Genomic DNA, 17,444 nt, shown 5'->3' on the forward strand with positions numbered 1-17,444 from the left:
TTGTGGGTGGATGAATGGACTTGTGGATGGGTGGGTGGGTGGATAGATGGGTGGGTGGATGGATTTGTGGATGGGTGGATGGATGGATGAATGGATTTGTGGATGGCTGGATGAATGGATTTGTGGATGGCTGGGTAGATGGATGAATGGATTTGTGGATGGCTGGGTGGATGGATGAATGAATTTGTGGATGGTGGATGGATGGGTGAATGGATTTGTGGATGGGTGGATGGATGGATGGATGGATGGATGGATTTATGGGTGGATGGATTGATGGATGGATGAATGGATTTGTGGGTGGATGAATGGACTTGTGGATGGGTGGGTGGATGGATGGGTGGATGAATGGATTTGTGGATGGGTGGATGGATGGGTGGGTGGATGAATGGATTTGTGGATGGGTAGGTGGATGGATGGGTGGATGGATGGATGGGTGGATGAATGGATTTGTGGATGGGTGGATGGATGGGTGGGTGGATGAATGGATTTGTGGATGGGTAGGTGGATGGATGGGTGGATGGATGGATTTGTGGATGGGTGGGTGGATAAATGGATGGATGGATGGGTGGGTGGATGGATGGATGGGTGGGTGGATGAATGGATTTGTGGATGGATGGGTGGATGAAGGATTTGTGGATGGGTGGATTTGTGGACGGGTAGGTGGATGGATGGATGGGTGGATGAATGGATTTGTGGATGGGTGGGTGGATGGATGGGTGGATTTGTGGATGGGTGGATGGATGGATGGATGGATGGATTTATGGGTGGATGGATTGATGGATGGATGAATGGATTTGTGGGTGGATGAATGGACTTGTGGATGGGTGGGTGGATGGATGGGTGGATGAATGGATTTGTGGATGGGTGGATGGATGGATTTGTGGATGGGTAGGTGGATGGATGGGTGGATGAATGGATTTGTGGATGGGTGGGTGGATGGATGGATGGATGGATGGGTGGGTGGATGGATGGATGGGTGGGTGGATGAATGGATTTGTGGATGGGTAGGTGGATGGATGGGTGGATGAATGGATTTGTGGATGGGTGGGTGGATGAAGGATTTGTGGATGGGTGGATTTGTGGATGGGTAGGTGGATGAAGGATTTGTGGATGGGTGGATTTGTGGATGGGTAGGTGGATGGATGGATGGGTGGATGAATGGATTTGTGGATGGGTGGGTGGATGGATGGGTGGATTTGTGGGTGGATGGATGGGTGGATGGATGGGTGGATGGGTGGGTGGATGTTTGGGTGGATGGGTGGGTGGATGAATGGATTTGTGGATGGGTGGGTGGATGGATGGGTGGATGGATGGGTGGATGAATGGATTTGTGGATGGGTGGGTGGATGGATGGATGGATGAATGGATTTGTGGATGGGTGGGTGGGTGGATGGATGGATGGATGGGTGGGTGGGCGGAAGAATGGATGGGTGGATGGATGGAGTTCAAATCGCAATCATGTGTCAAAATGATCGCAATATGTTTTGCGTCAAAACAATCGCACTGTTTTCAGCCAGTTTCCGCAGTTCAATGTGCAGTCGAGAGTCAAAATGTATGATGCTTTGTGTCAAAATGATCACTAGTAGTATTAACAGAGCATTAACAGATTTCAGTAGTTATGTTTAACCACGTCTAATAATGGCTGTCATTTGGATTCTACTGTGTGAGCATATGCGCATGCCTGTTCATCTCTCTCTCTCTCTCTCTCTCTCTCTCAGACACACTCACATTTATACTGTAATTTATACTGTAAGAACAATAACAATGTAGTGATCTGTAAATCCCCATGGTGCTCTCGATGTTGTTAGTATTTAACTTCTTATATGTTCAGAGAATGAATTAATTAATTATATTTCTAAAATGTTCCGATATAAAGTAAGACAGTAATATAAGTCAGTCATCTAACAGCAGCATGATGGTAAACAAATGTGCGCCAGTGCAAAAGATTTAATATGAAGTGTCCATAACGCATTATTATGGTTGTTCAGAGCAAAGAAGGGAGATGAGTTGTTGATCATAATTAGCATGGACCTAATTTAGCTTTGTACAGAAAGTTTTAAGTTATTTGTATTAGTAATTATTATATGATATAAACTTAATCTTGGCAACATGATGCAGCACTGAAGTGTCGTGACCTCTTAAATATAGCACTTAAAAATTCAAAACACACCGCTGTTATGACAAAGTGAGTGTATTTATTTCTCAGACGTGTCCATCTTTCTGCAAAATGCTTATTGCTAATATAAAGTTGCTGTTTTTTTTTAAATCGGTTTTTGACCCCTCTTTTGAAAACATGAAATATGGCTGGTTGAAAATGTCATTTTAATAGGCCTATTGGTGCACACCTCATATGTGGTGGATAAACATGGCAATTTCCATTAATGCAGTAAAATACAGACATAAATGGACAACATAAAAAAGGATTTGTTCTTTTGTTAAGAACTTTATTTTTTAAAGGCAAAGTTGACATTTGCATGGAATTGCTCTTTCCTAAATGTATCTTTGGAAATGAATGAAGTTATTTTTATTCTTTGCTCCGGCATGCTGTGAACTTGTGTTGAACTCACCTCTAAGCTTGCATTAAACTCGTGGTATAGATCTGCGTCCTCCACTGTATCTGCCAGTCGCTGGAGAGAGATCGAATAAGGGCAGTTACATTCAGATCATTTCCTCCTATAGCAGTTTTATTTACATAAATGAGCTGTTAGTCAGGAATGTGAAACTTCTCTGTCACAGAGGTCAATAAAGCACTGTTTTTACCCGAGCAGGAACTATTAAACGTATGCACCACAACAGGACTACTTTACGGCCAAGTACCAAATTAAACTAAAATAAATTGCCCACTACTTGCAACTTTGGGGAACTTAAGGGAAACAACAAGAAGAAGGGACAGGTATTAAATTTCCTTTTAAAGAGAATGCAGACCGGTGTATTACTGTGACTACACACATAAATGGCACAGCTATTATTTCAACCCCATCTGTACACAACTCCACTTACCAAACTCAATTATAACTCAAGCAAAGTATCAAAACATAAAAATTTAAGTACAGTAACAAAGTTACTCTTCTACTGTACATAATTGTGAATTTTAAGTTTCTCTACTTTGCTTGAGTTTTTCTTTCACTTAAGTAGTTTTGACTTTTACTTGCTACATTTCAAAAGAAACATCTTTACTTTCTACTCACTACATTTTCAACAATAACTGCATTTCTCTGGATTCATATATTTGTAAAGATGCTAAAAAGGTGCCTTTTTAGCATCTGCCATTTCTAAAGAGTTGATCTTAATATGTAACAAATCTAAACTTTAACAGATGTGACAGTGAGAATGGGACCTAATACTCATGACTGTGTCATGACTGTCATTGGCCCTGGGCAAAATATAGGAATGGGCCCTCATTTCAAGGTTTTAACATCAATATTTAAATTCTCAGTATACGTTATTTAATAATTAATAATTAAAAATATATATATATTTGCATTTTTTGGGGCCCTTGGCTTCTGGAGGCGCAAATCGGTTGCTTACCTTTACCTAGTGCTAAGTCCACCCCTGACTGTAACATACTATTTGTGTATTTATAATAAATACACTTTATATTTATCAGCACAATTTGAACTGTGACAGCTAGCTATTAGCATTCAGCTTGTTATTATCATGCTAGCTAACATTTTAGAGATTAGGAATAAAGCTGTCGCTACCCTTAGCTAATGTTTTCCCACGTTCCTAGGGTCATTGTTTAAGATGACCACTTTACAGTCAGTAAAATCAGCCTTAAATCTGTGTGTCACTTGAAGCAGATGTCTTTTTTATTTTGTGATGCTTCCTTGTACTAGTAAGTTGAGATGAGTAATTGCAATTTTACTTAAGTAAAGGATTTTGGTCATTTTACCACCTCTGTTGGTCTAAATGGCCAATCAATTCCATCTTCCAAGGTAACCTACTGACCTTAACAGACTTCATCTTGCTTCCCAGCATCTTCTCAATTTCATCTGAAAACTCCTGGGCCAAATGAATTCCATTTACTTCCTCTATCCGGATAACGGGCTCCACATCTTTGAGTTTCTGGTGGCAGCAACAAAATTGTTAATCATAACCAGTCATTTTATTAAAAGCCAGATTATCTTAGATTCATTGCTGAATGGTTCAGGGAGGATCTATCTAGGCCTCACAGCTATCATGCCCTCTACAAAATGTACTATTATTTAGTAAACCCTCGGTTATTTAGGCATTATCTGACAACCCAATTGTGCTTAACATTGAAGGCCTGGTCTATTGTATGCAGGATAGGTCTGATGTCTTCTACCTAGATCCAAATCTATAACAACCCAGAGTTCTTGCTTAGTATTTCAGATCCAGGATTTAAAATCTGGCATACTCATGGGATATGTACACTTTGGGATCTGTTTAATCAAAATTTACTGATGTCTTTCGAAGACCTGGTTATAAAACATAAACTGCCTAGATCTCTTTTTTAAATAGATTTCTCCAAATTATGGATTATATTTTTAAGTAGTGGTACGTTGTATTTTTAAGTACCACTTTTGCCACTAAATTCTCAATGTTGGACATGGAGAAGACTTTGTTAAATCCTCCGCTACATAAGCAGATCACTTGTCTTTAATGCTTTATTTATATGAAGTAGCAGGTATGCAGGACCTTAAAAGGCTGTGGGAGAGGGAATTTGAATGGAACTGGTGTGGAGTCAGGTGAATAAGAATTACATTTGCAACAGGGCTAGAGCTATTCAGCTCAGGATTGTGCATAGACTGCATATTACACCACTCATTAAAATAAGTTTAACCCAAGTAATTCCTCATTATGCTCTGAGTGTCAGGTTGCGGTGGGAGATTACACCCACTGTATATGGGACTGTTGCATAATTAAAACTTATTGGTCAAACGTCATTTGTGCTATGAGCCGAATATTTGGATTAGAACTAGAGCTGGATCCCTTGTTTTTGATCCCAGTCAGGCAATTGCCGAACAAGTTTGCTAGACGTTTTACTGAAATTTTTAGCCTTTGCTGCCAGGAAAAACATATTGTTAATCTGGATCAGTGACAAAAAAAATTTCTTTGAAAAATTGGCATAAGATTACAAGAGAAATGATCCCTCTGTAATACCTGTTATTCATTTGTCAACTGTGGCTTTTCATCGTGTCTGGACTCCTTATCTTGATAATAATGATGACCCTTTAAGTGATATTTTGAGGTGCGGGGATGTCATAATGTCATATAAGACATAGATGTCTTTTTTCTTTTCTTCATTTATTTCCTGTTCTATTGCTGTAAGTGCCAGGCCTTGTTCACTTGGTTCTGTTTGTGTTGTAAGTGGTTAAAATGTTAATAAAAAATAATAAATAAAAAATAATAATTAAATAAAAAACAGATTATACTAGGAAAACAAAAGCATTGCCTATTTATGGTTAAGCGCATATTTATGTGTGGTGGTTGAGAAAACCCTTAAGATGGTCCAAATATTTGACATTTACTACTATACACTGCATCCAGAAAGTATCCACAGCGCTTCACTTTTTCCACATATTGTTATGTTACAGTCAAATTCCAAAATGGATTAAATTTATTATTTTCCTCAAAATTCTACAAACAATGCCCCATAAAGACATCATGAAAGAAGTTTGTTTGAAACCTTTGCAAATTTACTAAAAATAAAAAACAAAAAAGCACATGTACATAAGTATTCACAGCCTTTGCTCTATACATTGTTGAAGCACCTTTGGCACCAATTACAGCCTCAAGTCTTTTTGAGTATGATGCTACAAGCTTGGCACACCTATTTCTGGGCAGTTTCTCCCATTCTTCTTTGCAGGACCTCTCAAGCTCCATCAGGTTGGATGGGGAGCGTCGGTGCACAGCCATTTTCAGATCTCTCCAGAGATGTTCAATAGGGTTCAAGTCTGGGCTCTGGCTGGGCCACTCAAGGACATTCTCAGAGTTGCTCTGTAGCCAGTCCTTTGCTATCTTGGCTGTGTGCTTAGGGTCGTTGTCCTGTTGGAAGATGAACCTTCGCCCCAGTCTGAGGTCCAGAGCGCTCTGGAGCAGGTTTTCCTCAAGGATGTCTCTGTACATTGCTGCATTCATCTTTCCCTCGATCCTGACTAGTCTCCCAGTTCCTGCCGCTGAAAACATCCCCACAGCATGATGCTGTCACCACCATGCTTCACTGTAGGGATGGTATTGGCCAGGTGATGACAGGTGCCTGGTTTCCTCCAGACATGACGCTTGCCATTCAGGCCAAAGAGTTCAATCTTTGTTTCATCAGACCAGAGAATTTTGTTTCTCATGGTCTGAGAATCCTTCAGGTGCCTTTTGGAAAACTCCAGGCGGGCTGTGGCTTCCGTCTGGCAACTCTACCATAATGTCCTGATTGATGGAGTGCTGCAGAGATGGTTGGTCTTCTGGAAGGTTCTCCTCTCTCCACAGAGACACGCTGGAGCTCTGTCAGAGTGACCATCGGGTTTTTGGTCACCTCCCTGACTAAGGCCCTTCTCCCCCGATCGCTCAGTTTGGCCGGGTGGCCAGCTCTAGGAAGAGTCATGGTGGTTCCAAACTTCTTCAATTTACGCATGATGGAGGCCACTGTCCTCTTTGGGACATTTCAATGCTGCAGAAATGTTTCTGTACCCTTCCCCAGATCTGTGCCTCGATACAATCCTGTCTTAGAGGTCTCCAGACAATGCTCTGACATGCATTGTTAACTGTGGGACCTTATATAGACAGGTGTGTGCCTTTCCAAATCATGTCCAATCAACTGAATTTCCCACAGGTGGACTCCAATCGAGTTGTAAAAAGATCTCAAGGATGATCAGCGGAAACAGGATGCACCTGAGCTCAATTTTGAGTGTCATGGCAAAGGCTGTGAATACTTATGTACATGTGCTTTTTTTTGTTTTTTATTTTTAATAAATTTGCAAAGATTTCAAACAAACTTCTTTCACGTTGTCATGATGGGGTATTGTTTGTAGAATTTTGAGGAATATAATGAATTTAATCCATTTTGGAATAAGGCTGTAACATAACAAAATGTGGAAAAAGTGAAGTGCTGTGAATACTTTCCGGATGCACTGTATATTGTTTTGAAAACTACAGGAATTCCTCAACTGAAATATGTTTATCTTTTGCATCTATCACAAACATTGATTACTAGCATTTTTTAAAATTGCTTTAAAAAAAAAAATAAAGTCTGGAATGTAGTATCAGAGATTATTTTTGCTGCTGTTTAAAGTGCATAGGTGCGTGGTGGTTTAGCTGTTAGCACGTTCGCCTCACACTGCCAAGGTTGGGGGTTCAATTCCTGCTGCTGCCCTTTGTGTGTGGAGTTTGCATGTTCCTGGGTTTCCCAGTTTACTCCGGTTTCCTCCCCAGTTCAAAGACTAGCTGATTGGCGTGTATGTGGCTTTTTCAGATAATATTGTCCACAACTCCTCGTGCGAGGGAGAAGCTTTGTGACAGTTTGCTTCACTAAATTCAAGGACGCATTTTAGAGAGATGTAAATGGAATGTGGAAAAATAACTCAAAGGAATGATAAGTTACATTATATAATATAAACTATATAAGAAATAATGAATGAAAAATAGCTAAAATGCAACAAGGAGTTTGTTTACGGTAACAGTGTGTGTTACTAATCAACAACATTCTCTTCCGTTACATGACGTGTTAGTACGTCCCAGTACTACTTTTAGAGCATAGTATAAGTAGGCGAATTGAGACGCAGCATCACTGTTGGCTCCTTGAGTGAGGCTCTTGATACTGAAAAAGTGTCTGTTAAATAGATAAATGTTAACGAATCCACTTGACAGTGTGCTTAGAGAATTTAGAGATGAGATCTCAGTGTAATAGGACTCACTTGATCTCCAGATTAATTCTTTAATTATATAATTTGGGGATGAATTAAAACAATTGACAAACTGAATGTATTCACATGAACCTTTTCTTTTTCATATTTCTTTTTCACGTGCTATCTTAAAATACAGTATTTTGTAATGTTTTATAATTATCACATTACGGAGAGTTATATAAGAGGATTTTGTTGAAGAAAAATAGAAATGGGGCATCCCTACAAGCTTACATTCAGAAAATCCTCATAAAGAGCACTGAGGGGAAAGTATACCCAGAGTATTAGACAAACCCTGGTCGTGTTCCCACTGTGTGTCAGTCCACAGCTGGATCCCTGAAGAAAATACCTGCATACAGAGCCAGAGCTGAACCACAGCTGAACTAGGTTTAGTCTAGAGGGAATTATATTGGGATGTGGTTGAAGTAAAATGCATAACCAATGCCATTTAGCTCTGTTTAACAGGAAGAGTACGGAGTAATACTATGAGGGGGTGTATATTTTCATTAGATCCTGCACTGATTATATTACAGTAAATCTACTAATACATTTGTCAAAGATGAATTCTGTTTTGGTTTATTCCAGTTTCAGAGGAAATGCAGAGTGAAAGGGGTAAGGAAAATATATTAAAACGGCTGTCTGGACAAGAAAGTTGTGACCTGGATATTTGTGGGTTCAGACATCTGTTTAAAACCTTATGAACAGCATTACACATGCTCATCATGACATTATGTATGCATAAAACATGGTCCTGATTACACATAGTGCAAAGTAAAAATAGAAAGAAAAAACAAAAACAGAAAGCAGGTCAACTGACCTGCTGAACAAATTTGATGTGTGTGTGTGTGTGTGTGTGTGTGTGTGAGTGTGTGAGTGTGCGCTCTGTGTTGCACCAGATGTTGCAGCTGAGGTAATGACGTGACCTGAAACCATAATCATGTAAGTAGGTGTCTAGGCCATTTACCTTCTGTAGAAGTGCAGATCCTGAATATTTTACAGCAACTGCATTCAGCTGTTCTGAAAGGCTATCGGCCCATTTTTGAACCCTGAAACAAAAATTTCCCAAATTGATTATTAGACCTGGTCCATGTGCATGTTGTAGTGACATTAATTAAAGCATGATAAAACCACATTTATGACCTCATTCATAGATCAAATGATGGATTGCCTTATATTATTGCACTATTGAGTTATTGCGTCTGACTCATCAGAAGCTGTTGATCAATTTTCTATAACAGCAGCTGTAAGGCAAATCACAAGTAAAAATGTTAGTGTTGTCAAACTGTCGTGGAAATATAATAGCAATAAAACACATCAGGATGTACTGTTATAGGAAAAATAATCGACTTCAGGATGGTAACAATAACTCCCCATCATTGATTATTTTCCTATAACAGCACACCAAAGTGTTTTATTTTTCCATTTATACCATAATGATTTTACAAAATCACTATTGGTGAATGAAATATATATAGATTAGAGATTTTTCTAAAGAACTATCACATTTTACAGCAGGGTTTCAAAGTATATAATATTGAGGTGTCTCTTCCATGATATGTATAATGTTATTTCATTGGTTGTAATATCTACAAAAAAAATCTACATTAATTTCTATGTTTGGTAACATATGATTACATTTACTGTATAAGAACCATTTTAAAAAACATGTTATTGTTGCTGTTATTTGTCATTTAAGAGGTTAAATCATAACTGCTAAATGCCCTTTGGATTATAAATAACATAAGATCTGGTTGTCCTAGTTCCCTTCAGGAAGAAGGCTCTGCATCAAAAGCATCACTACCAGATTTCCACAAGTCATCTGGCTTACCAACACTGAACAATGTAACCCCTATCCCATCTGTACTGGTTATAATACACTCTTTAATGCACTGGACAGAATCTATTTATGACAGAAGCCCATAAGCAAACTAACAAACCAGAAACACAACAGCAACTCAGTTGTATGAAAACAAACAGTAAAAACAATGAGGACTAGGTCCTCATTGAACATCATATGCTCGCTGGTGTCTGCAAGGTGGTGGAAGATGGCAAGCTGGAGGATGTTTACAGTAAGAAGAAGAAGTATGAGCCTTAATGAATGTACTGATGCTTTTATTCATACTTATTTTTACAAAGAGTATTCTTATGATGTTACAGTGAATATGCTGTCAACATTGCATGGCATTAATATGAGTATGTGAACACTAAAAACAGAAGAAGGAGTGTACTTTGCATTAAATTGTTTATAATAGACTAAATAGATAACAGACTGAAAATTTGTAATTCTTTTGTTTTGAAAGTCATACACGATGTTCAATCAGCAACATGCATATGGTGTTCAATAAGGACCTACACTTTCCATTTTGAGTTAACAGTGTGTTAACGATGTTTTTCTGTATTTACTTTTGCGTTTTTGTTTTTGTTGCATTTTCTGGTCTGCTGTTGTGTTTTCTCATTTGCTGTAGTGTCTTTGGTTTTGAGTTTTCTGATTTGCGGTTGTGTTTTCTGATTTACTCTTGCTTTTTGGTTTGTTAATATATTTTGCACGTATCGGTCCCTATAGTTTATTGTACAGGTTTGTTGTTTATACTGCCTGGACAATACAATTGCACATATTCATTTGGAATGCTGCTTTTATACTCTGTTGTTTCTATGAATTTAATTGAATTCAATTTATATTATATGCATAGAAACATAGAGTAAAATATTCAATTAAAATATTCTATGCATAGAAACATAGAATAAAATATTCAAATAATATATTCTAAGCATAGGAATAAAATATTCTAATAAAATATTCTATGCATAGAAACATACAATAAAAAATATTTCCTATATTTTTTATTCTATGTTTCTATTTTTTTTAAACAAATAAATTGAATTCAATTAAATATATGTCTTCTAGATAATCTTTTACTCTGAAATTACTAACAAATGTAATCTTCTTATCTATTACAGTGTCACAGTGAGTCACAGAAAACCCTTTTTTTTTCTTCTGCACCCTGGCATGTTGATGAGATTCTCAAGCTCATAAAATAAAAATTACATTACATTACATTACACTACTTTGATGTACACCTACAAAAAGAGCAGAGTCATAAATTATGTATCTTATGTAGAAAGAATCCAGGTCATAAAAATCATTTTAATCTAACATGACTGATGAATCCTCTTCACTGAGTGTTGAAACTTCTTCACCTTCATGCCACAATTCCAGTCATCTTGACTCACTACATCCAGACACTAAGTTGCTTGGGTGCCTAGGCAACATATTGAATTATGAAATTGCAGCATTCCCATTATCCCTTTAATGACCCAGTCTGACACTAAGACAGGAAACAGTGGCATACAGGAAGTGATTTAACAGAATAGAGCCCTTTATATTGGATTATACTCCATGGTATAATTTAGCTTTATGTCTGTCTTGTAGTACAGTTATGATGGACACATCAAACAAACTGGTTTGGTTTTGTGAGGAAAAAATATTTTATGAGAGCATGTATGTTTTTCTCACCTTCAGTTCTTGTAAAGTCTGATTAGGTTGTAAAGACATAACAAGTCTGCATAATAAAATTTATATCGGCTGGTATAAACTGGCGAGCAAGGCTCAAGTAACACAAGTACATAGAGGCTAGGGCTGATTTCTTTCTAGCTCAGAAAGTAGATTCATTCAGCCTATCAGTGACAGATATGATAAAACTGATAAAATGCCTAGATTTCTATGCACTGGGGCTAGTTTTTTTAGGACAGGTTCATAATCATATCATCATCAGTTATTGAGAAAACACACATCAATTGCAGTAGCCGGTGTCATAAACATTTGATGGAGGATTGTATTCTCTATCACTGATTTTCAAAACGCCTTTGGAGAGAAACTAGAAGGAAATAAACTAAGAAAACATTTTCCAAAATACTACAAATGACATAAAGGGTCAAACATAGGACTGTTTATTCCTGTAATGAGACCCTGTGCTATTAGTGTCGACCTTCATGGTTTCAAAATGCTAAGTTACTGTTGTGTTTTAAGCCTCTCATTCAGTATCATGACCAGCAGTCATACATAAACAAAAAAGAAAAGCACACAGTTAGTGTTAGTATTAGTAGGTTAGTATGAAGTTCCTGTTTCCATATGGGAAACCCTATGATATATGTGTGCCAGCTTGAGTGTCTGGCTGGTTTCCAATAACATATTAACCAGGGCTACACTGAACATGGCACCACAGAGACAACCTGGAGCAGACAATCTAAAGATACTGACATGTACATGCACATCAATTACAAAAAACAGCAACTGTAAAAATGTAGAAATGTGATTCTGATAGTAATGAATTTCTAGCTCAGACTATATGATCAACAAAATTATTGTCATACTTTAAGAGCACAAGCACAAAGTGACTGTAGTAAAAATCGTTTCCACGTAATGATTTTTGGTGGACGTTTTTTTTTTCCTGGTTGGAAAAATTATTGAATATTGTTCTTGTGGGTTTTTTTTTTATTATATGGAACCTAATTTTTGGCCAAATGGTTTGGCCAAAAGGGGAATGCACAGAAGCAAAAGCCACACATACATGCTGTAAAATACATAGAGAGGTGTATCATTGTTGCTATGGTACTGTTTTCTGGCTTGTGGTTCAGGGGCTTTTATGAAAATTAATGATGAATTGTGTTACGTCCCAGGATAAAAAATTTTCCCCAAAACCTCACTGTTTTGGCCAATTTTAACAGGATAATAACCTAAAACTCACAAAATAAGAGCAGAAATGTTTTTTTAAACAGGCAGTACATGCAAAAAAACCAAAAACAAACCCTCAGACATCTTGCAACTGAAAGAATATTGCATGGAAGAGTAGTCAAAAATTCCAGCAAGCCTGGTGGGCAATTATGCAAAATGCTTACAAGAAGTTATTTCTGCTAAAGGGGGCAATACTAGCTTCTGAGGCCAAGGGTGTACTTACTTTTCATAGAAGAATATCACATCTATTGATATTTCTGTTGAATAAATAATTGAAAAAGCTAATTTTCCTTGTGGTTTTGTTCAAGTGTTTCCATGGGGTGTACTAATTTTTTCACATGACTGTATCTAAAAAAAAATACAAAATAAAAATCAAAGACCACTCATTGTATTATTGAAGGGTGCCAAAACTTCTAGAGTTGTCTTTATGTGCAAAGTGTAACAACTAATATGAAACACCATTTATTGATTTTGCACCACTGGAGCACTTTAATCTGTAAACCGCGTAACATTTGTCTGCTAGTGTGATTTGTTTTTTCCCACCACTCTATGATGTGAAGGTCTCAGGAGAAATGGATTTTATACAGAAGCCCTTTATCGATTAGGTGTTTAGTAAAAATAACCACACAACTGTCTGAATCACTTCCCCTCTGCCATTTAGATTCTAATGCTTGAGAGTATCAAACTTAAGGAGTTACACGGCACATTAAACCCTCAAATAATCCCAGATGATGCTAAATTGACTGATCTCAGGGATTGTTTTTGTGTTAGTTGCTGGAAGAGTTTCAGTTGAAAATGTTTTGAGGCTTTATAGACTATATGCAGTAGAGAGCAATAATTTTCATGCCCCTAAAACAAACTTTATAAAAGAAATCTATATAATTTATTCTAAAACAAAACAAATAACAAAAACAAACAAATACAATATGTTAAAATGCCAATTTATTTGAAATAAAACATTTCAATCAAGAAAACAAAAAGTTTTAAAACCACTTCCAGCCCTTTGCATCCTCTAAACAGCTCTCGGATGGTATCACCACAACCTCCTTACAGGCATCTCAGTTTAAATTCTTCTAGATATTTGCCAGATGTCATTCACTGCATTCATCAAATTAGTCTGAGAGAGTATATCATCAAATCTTTAACAATATTTTTTTTTACAGTAATCATGCCTTATATTTTGGACAACTGCCTTGATTGTGAATAGACCTATATTTCTTACATTCCGATCCTTTCCTTTTTATAAACCTAGTAATTCCGGGTAATCAGCTAACGTGTTAAATGTGTGACTAAGAATATTCTGCAGGACACTAGCTCTGCTAGTACAGCCCGTTGGTAGTACTAAAAAGTCATGCTAGGTGTCTGGGTGCCTAACTGGCATTTCTGTCCATTTGCAGCGATAAAGTGAAACCTCACATTTCACACTTGGGGAGAGTTTTCACAGACTTTCATAGATTTTTCATTTTATTCATCTCCTCTGGTATGATTAGTGACCTGGGGGTGCAATGTTTTGCATGTTTTGGATATTAATATTACTTCACATAACCATTACAACTGTCACTGTTATTCATTTATCTCTGCATATTAATAATAATAATAAGTGAATAAATGTAACCTTGACTTTATAAGTACTGTTTATCTTACGTTTCAGGTGGAATCTTCATCTGTGCGTTGGTCAGGAGGTACAAGCAGCCTGAGTAAAGCAGGAAGACTGTGACCCATGAATGCTGTGTTCTGTTGCCCATAATCCCAGTAAAGCAAGTCTGTGACCACTGAATCACTGACAGGAAGTGTTCATCCACTGGAATTTACAGCTTCACTTTACTTCAACTTTACCAAAACCTTAGTCTGAGTCTCATCCCAAAGTTCACGTTTATTCATGTTGACTTGAGCAAGATTGTCCCTGTCAGAGCTTCAGATCACACACACTATGCTTCTTGTTTAAAAATAAATGTCCACTGGTCATGGACCGGTGCTTGTTGGCTCCAAATCTTCTGCTTGATAAAATCCTGTTGAGCATTCTTCATTTTGAGGGGGGAAAAAAAGAGTTAAAAGTAGCAAAAATGCTGATATACCACTGGAAAATAAATCCCTCTTCTCTGAAATGAAATAAAATACTTTGCCTTTCAGATAATTATATCCTCATGAATGGACAAAGAATCTGAGAATCTGATCATTAATGCATACAATATTGCAAAAGAGCCATAGAAGGGTTCGGACAGGGAGTCCTAGAATCAACGGACTCAATCCGCCGCTCTGCACGTAATCCAGTTGGATTACACTCTCATCACACGGCGAGTTCACAGGCTAGGAGGAGGGGAAGTGGAAAACAGAAGGGAGGGGGGGATGCGAAGGGCGAGGAAGAGGATTGGGCGAGTTAGTGTGTTGTTGGTCCTAAAAGGATTAGCAGAGTTTTCTGGAGGCAGGATCTCCTCCATCCAATCAGAGCAAGCGAACAGCAGGGCTTCAAAGGTGAGCTTTGTTGAGGGATAAGGACATCTAGTGGGTACCTGAACGATAACAGTAATAAACAGTTTTATGCCACATGCGACACTCTGCTGAGCAGCTGGGGCGAGTATTTTCAGGTGATTTGTGGACGGATGGGTAAAATATCAAATGCAGTATGGTAATTGCAGGAGACAATCTTTTCATGAATTATAAGGAATAATATAAGGAGACATATGATTGCATAATTGTTAAATATGCTGACAGAAGGAAATTGGCCTCAAGGCTCTGGCAACCTTGAGTCCTTGGTGCACTAATATCAAAGTATATACATTTTAGTATGAAGGACTGATTAAATAATAGGCTGAACACACACTGCCCCATCTGTTTTATTAGCTGATGGGTCATAAACATTTTGGATCAGTTTGTATTGTGTATACAGTCAAAATACATTTATCTAGTGCCTGAAATCTTATGCAGTCTCTAATGAACTCTTATCTAGGACCCAATAAATGCAGCGTACATTATGACTCTGTTTATAGAAAGCAGATAAAAGTAGAAATTGAGACAGTGGGAGGAGAGTGGGGCAGCTGTAGCTCAGGTGGTAGAGCCACTAATCGTAGGGTTGGTGGTTTGATTCCCGGCCCACATGACTCCACATGCTGAAGTGTCCTTGGGCAAGTCACTGAACCCCAAGTTGCTCCAGATGGCAAGCTAGCGCCTTGCATGGCAGCTGTGCTACCATTGGTGTGTGTGTGTGTGTGTGTGTGTGTGTGTGTGTGTGTGTGTGTGTGTGTGAGACAGAGCGAGAGAATGAGAAACAGTGTAAAGCACTTTGTAGAACTGCTCAGGTTAAAAACAGCGCTCTATAAGTTCAGACCATTTACCATATACTTTACGTACAGCAATGATAAAGACACAGTTGCTGTTTAAACAGAATGAATAGTAAATGCATCACGGTTTGTTTCGTTTTGTTTGATACATCTCTATCCATTGCATCTGTAGTGTATGTAGAATTACCACAGAATCATTTCTAAGAGCAAAAACATACTTATAATGAAAGGGCTGTTGCTGAATGCTATCAATAAACATTAACACAGTATGTGACTATATATCTCAAAATTTAAACCTACAACCATCGAACAATAAAGATTTATTGTTATGAGTGATACCCAGACTGGTCTTAGGCAGTTTAATTCCAGCAAAATTCCAGTTATTTATGCTTTTCCTACAGTAAAGTTTTATCCATACTTCACCAGACCAACGCTGTAACCACAATTTCTCTCGTCTCTGAACTGACATCCCGATTTTCTGCTCAATTTTCAACCCTTTGACAGAAGAATTCATTAACACGTTCTACAGAATTTTGCATTAACATTTATTGAAGCCCCAACAACCTCACCTAGACTCGCAAGGTAAGTGAGTTTTGTTAAAAATGTTTGCAGTTCTTTTCTCAGTACAGGAAACATGTTGATATGTGCAGTATAAATCTTTTTTTTTTAACATGAGCAGATGTTCAGTAGGCCATCAGTTCTCTATAGTACTGTAAGCTATGAGACTGAAGATTATGAGCAGACATCTTTTTCATCACTTAACACTCGAGGGTTAACACACAAGATTACAGAATGCTCTCATAAAGGGAGAAAAGTTTTTTATTTAACTTTTTTTGCTGATCAGACAAATAAATATGACAAGTCATAACTGCACTGACAGGTCATTTCCCCTACAGGTGAGTGTTCTTAGATCATTCTTCGTATTATTATATTGGTTTTAGACTTCTGTACTAACAATACATTTGGGTGGTGTCCAAAAAACCAAAACGATTTGAAACCCCACAAAGATACTGAACCATGAGGATTCCAGCTCTGCACAGAAGTTTCAAACAGATTTCATCTGCATATAAAATCCTCTTCTTTTTGTCCCAAGTAGATACGTTAATGGCTTCATGGTGTTAGAGGAAACGAATGCCTGCTCCGAACTGCACTCCATCACATATCCTAAATAAAGATAAAGAGATACATGAAGAGTATGAAGAAAATGTCTAAGTGTAAATACCAGACATGTGAATATTAGACATGTTTAGCTGTTTGAATAGATTCTGAGTGGTGATGACTGAAGTTTGGGCTTTCACTACTGCTCAGTTGCTTACAATTATCATAACATAACAAAGGCCACCTGAGAAAGAATGTTTTAATTCAAACTTGCTGACAACAGATTTTGCCTAAAAATCAACCATTGAATGCCTAGTACAAGTGGGGTTTGAGCAGGGGCAGAAATTTTTAAAATAATTACAAAATATTTAAAGATTATGAATAGATGGTTTGAGAAATCAAGTTTTAGATTTTGTCCCCGATTGGTACCTGTCTCCACTTTGGACACCCATGGGAATGCAGTAATTGAGCTCAAGTCGA

General features: G+C 37.7%; 2 protein-coding genes across 5 annotated transcripts in view; both read right to left on the reverse strand.

The window, feature by feature from the left end:
* The window catches only part of cacna2d4b (calcium channel, voltage-dependent, alpha 2/delta subunit 4b), a 44,780-nt gene extending 29,845 nt beyond the window's left edge, over window positions 1-14,935 (reverse strand). For 2 of the 4 annotated variants that reach the window (XM_053631232.1, XM_053631231.1), the window contains exons 1-4: window positions 14,233-14,934; window positions 8,821-8,902; window positions 3,949-4,065; window positions 2,568-2,627 (exon numbers count right to left, since the gene is read on the reverse strand). In XM_053631232.1, coding sequence (XP_053487207.1) covers window positions 2,568-2,627; window positions 3,949-4,065; window positions 8,821-8,902; window positions 14,233-14,333 — 360 coding nt within the window. In that variant the 5' untranslated portion in view covers window positions 14,334-14,934. Of the gene's footprint in view, window positions 1-2,567; window positions 2,628-3,948; window positions 4,066-8,820; window positions 8,903-14,232 lie in introns of all 4 variants that reach the window. The other 2 variants (XM_053631234.1, XM_053631233.1) reach the window with 2 other exon arrangements.
* A 1,732-nt stretch (window positions 14,936-16,667) lies between these two features.
* The window catches only part of samm50 (SAMM50 sorting and assembly machinery component), an 8,960-nt gene continuing 8,183 nt past the window's right edge, over window positions 16,668-17,444 (reverse strand). The window contains exons 14-15 of the mRNA XM_053631241.1: window positions 17,394-17,444; window positions 16,668-17,030 (exon numbers count right to left, since the gene is read on the reverse strand). The exon at window positions 17,394-17,444 is cut by the window's right edge and continues 91 nt beyond it. Of these exons, the coding sequence (XP_053487216.1) occupies window positions 16,985-17,030; window positions 17,394-17,444 (97 nt within the window). The 3' untranslated portion in view covers window positions 16,668-16,984. The remainder of the gene's footprint in view (window positions 17,031-17,393) is intronic.

The sequence above is a fragment of the Ictalurus furcatus genome, chromosome 8, assembly GCF_023375685.1.
Source record: "Ictalurus furcatus strain D&B chromosome 8, Billie_1.0, whole genome shotgun sequence".
Taxonomy (NCBI): Eukaryota; Metazoa; Chordata; class Actinopteri; order Siluriformes; family Ictaluridae; genus Ictalurus; species Ictalurus furcatus.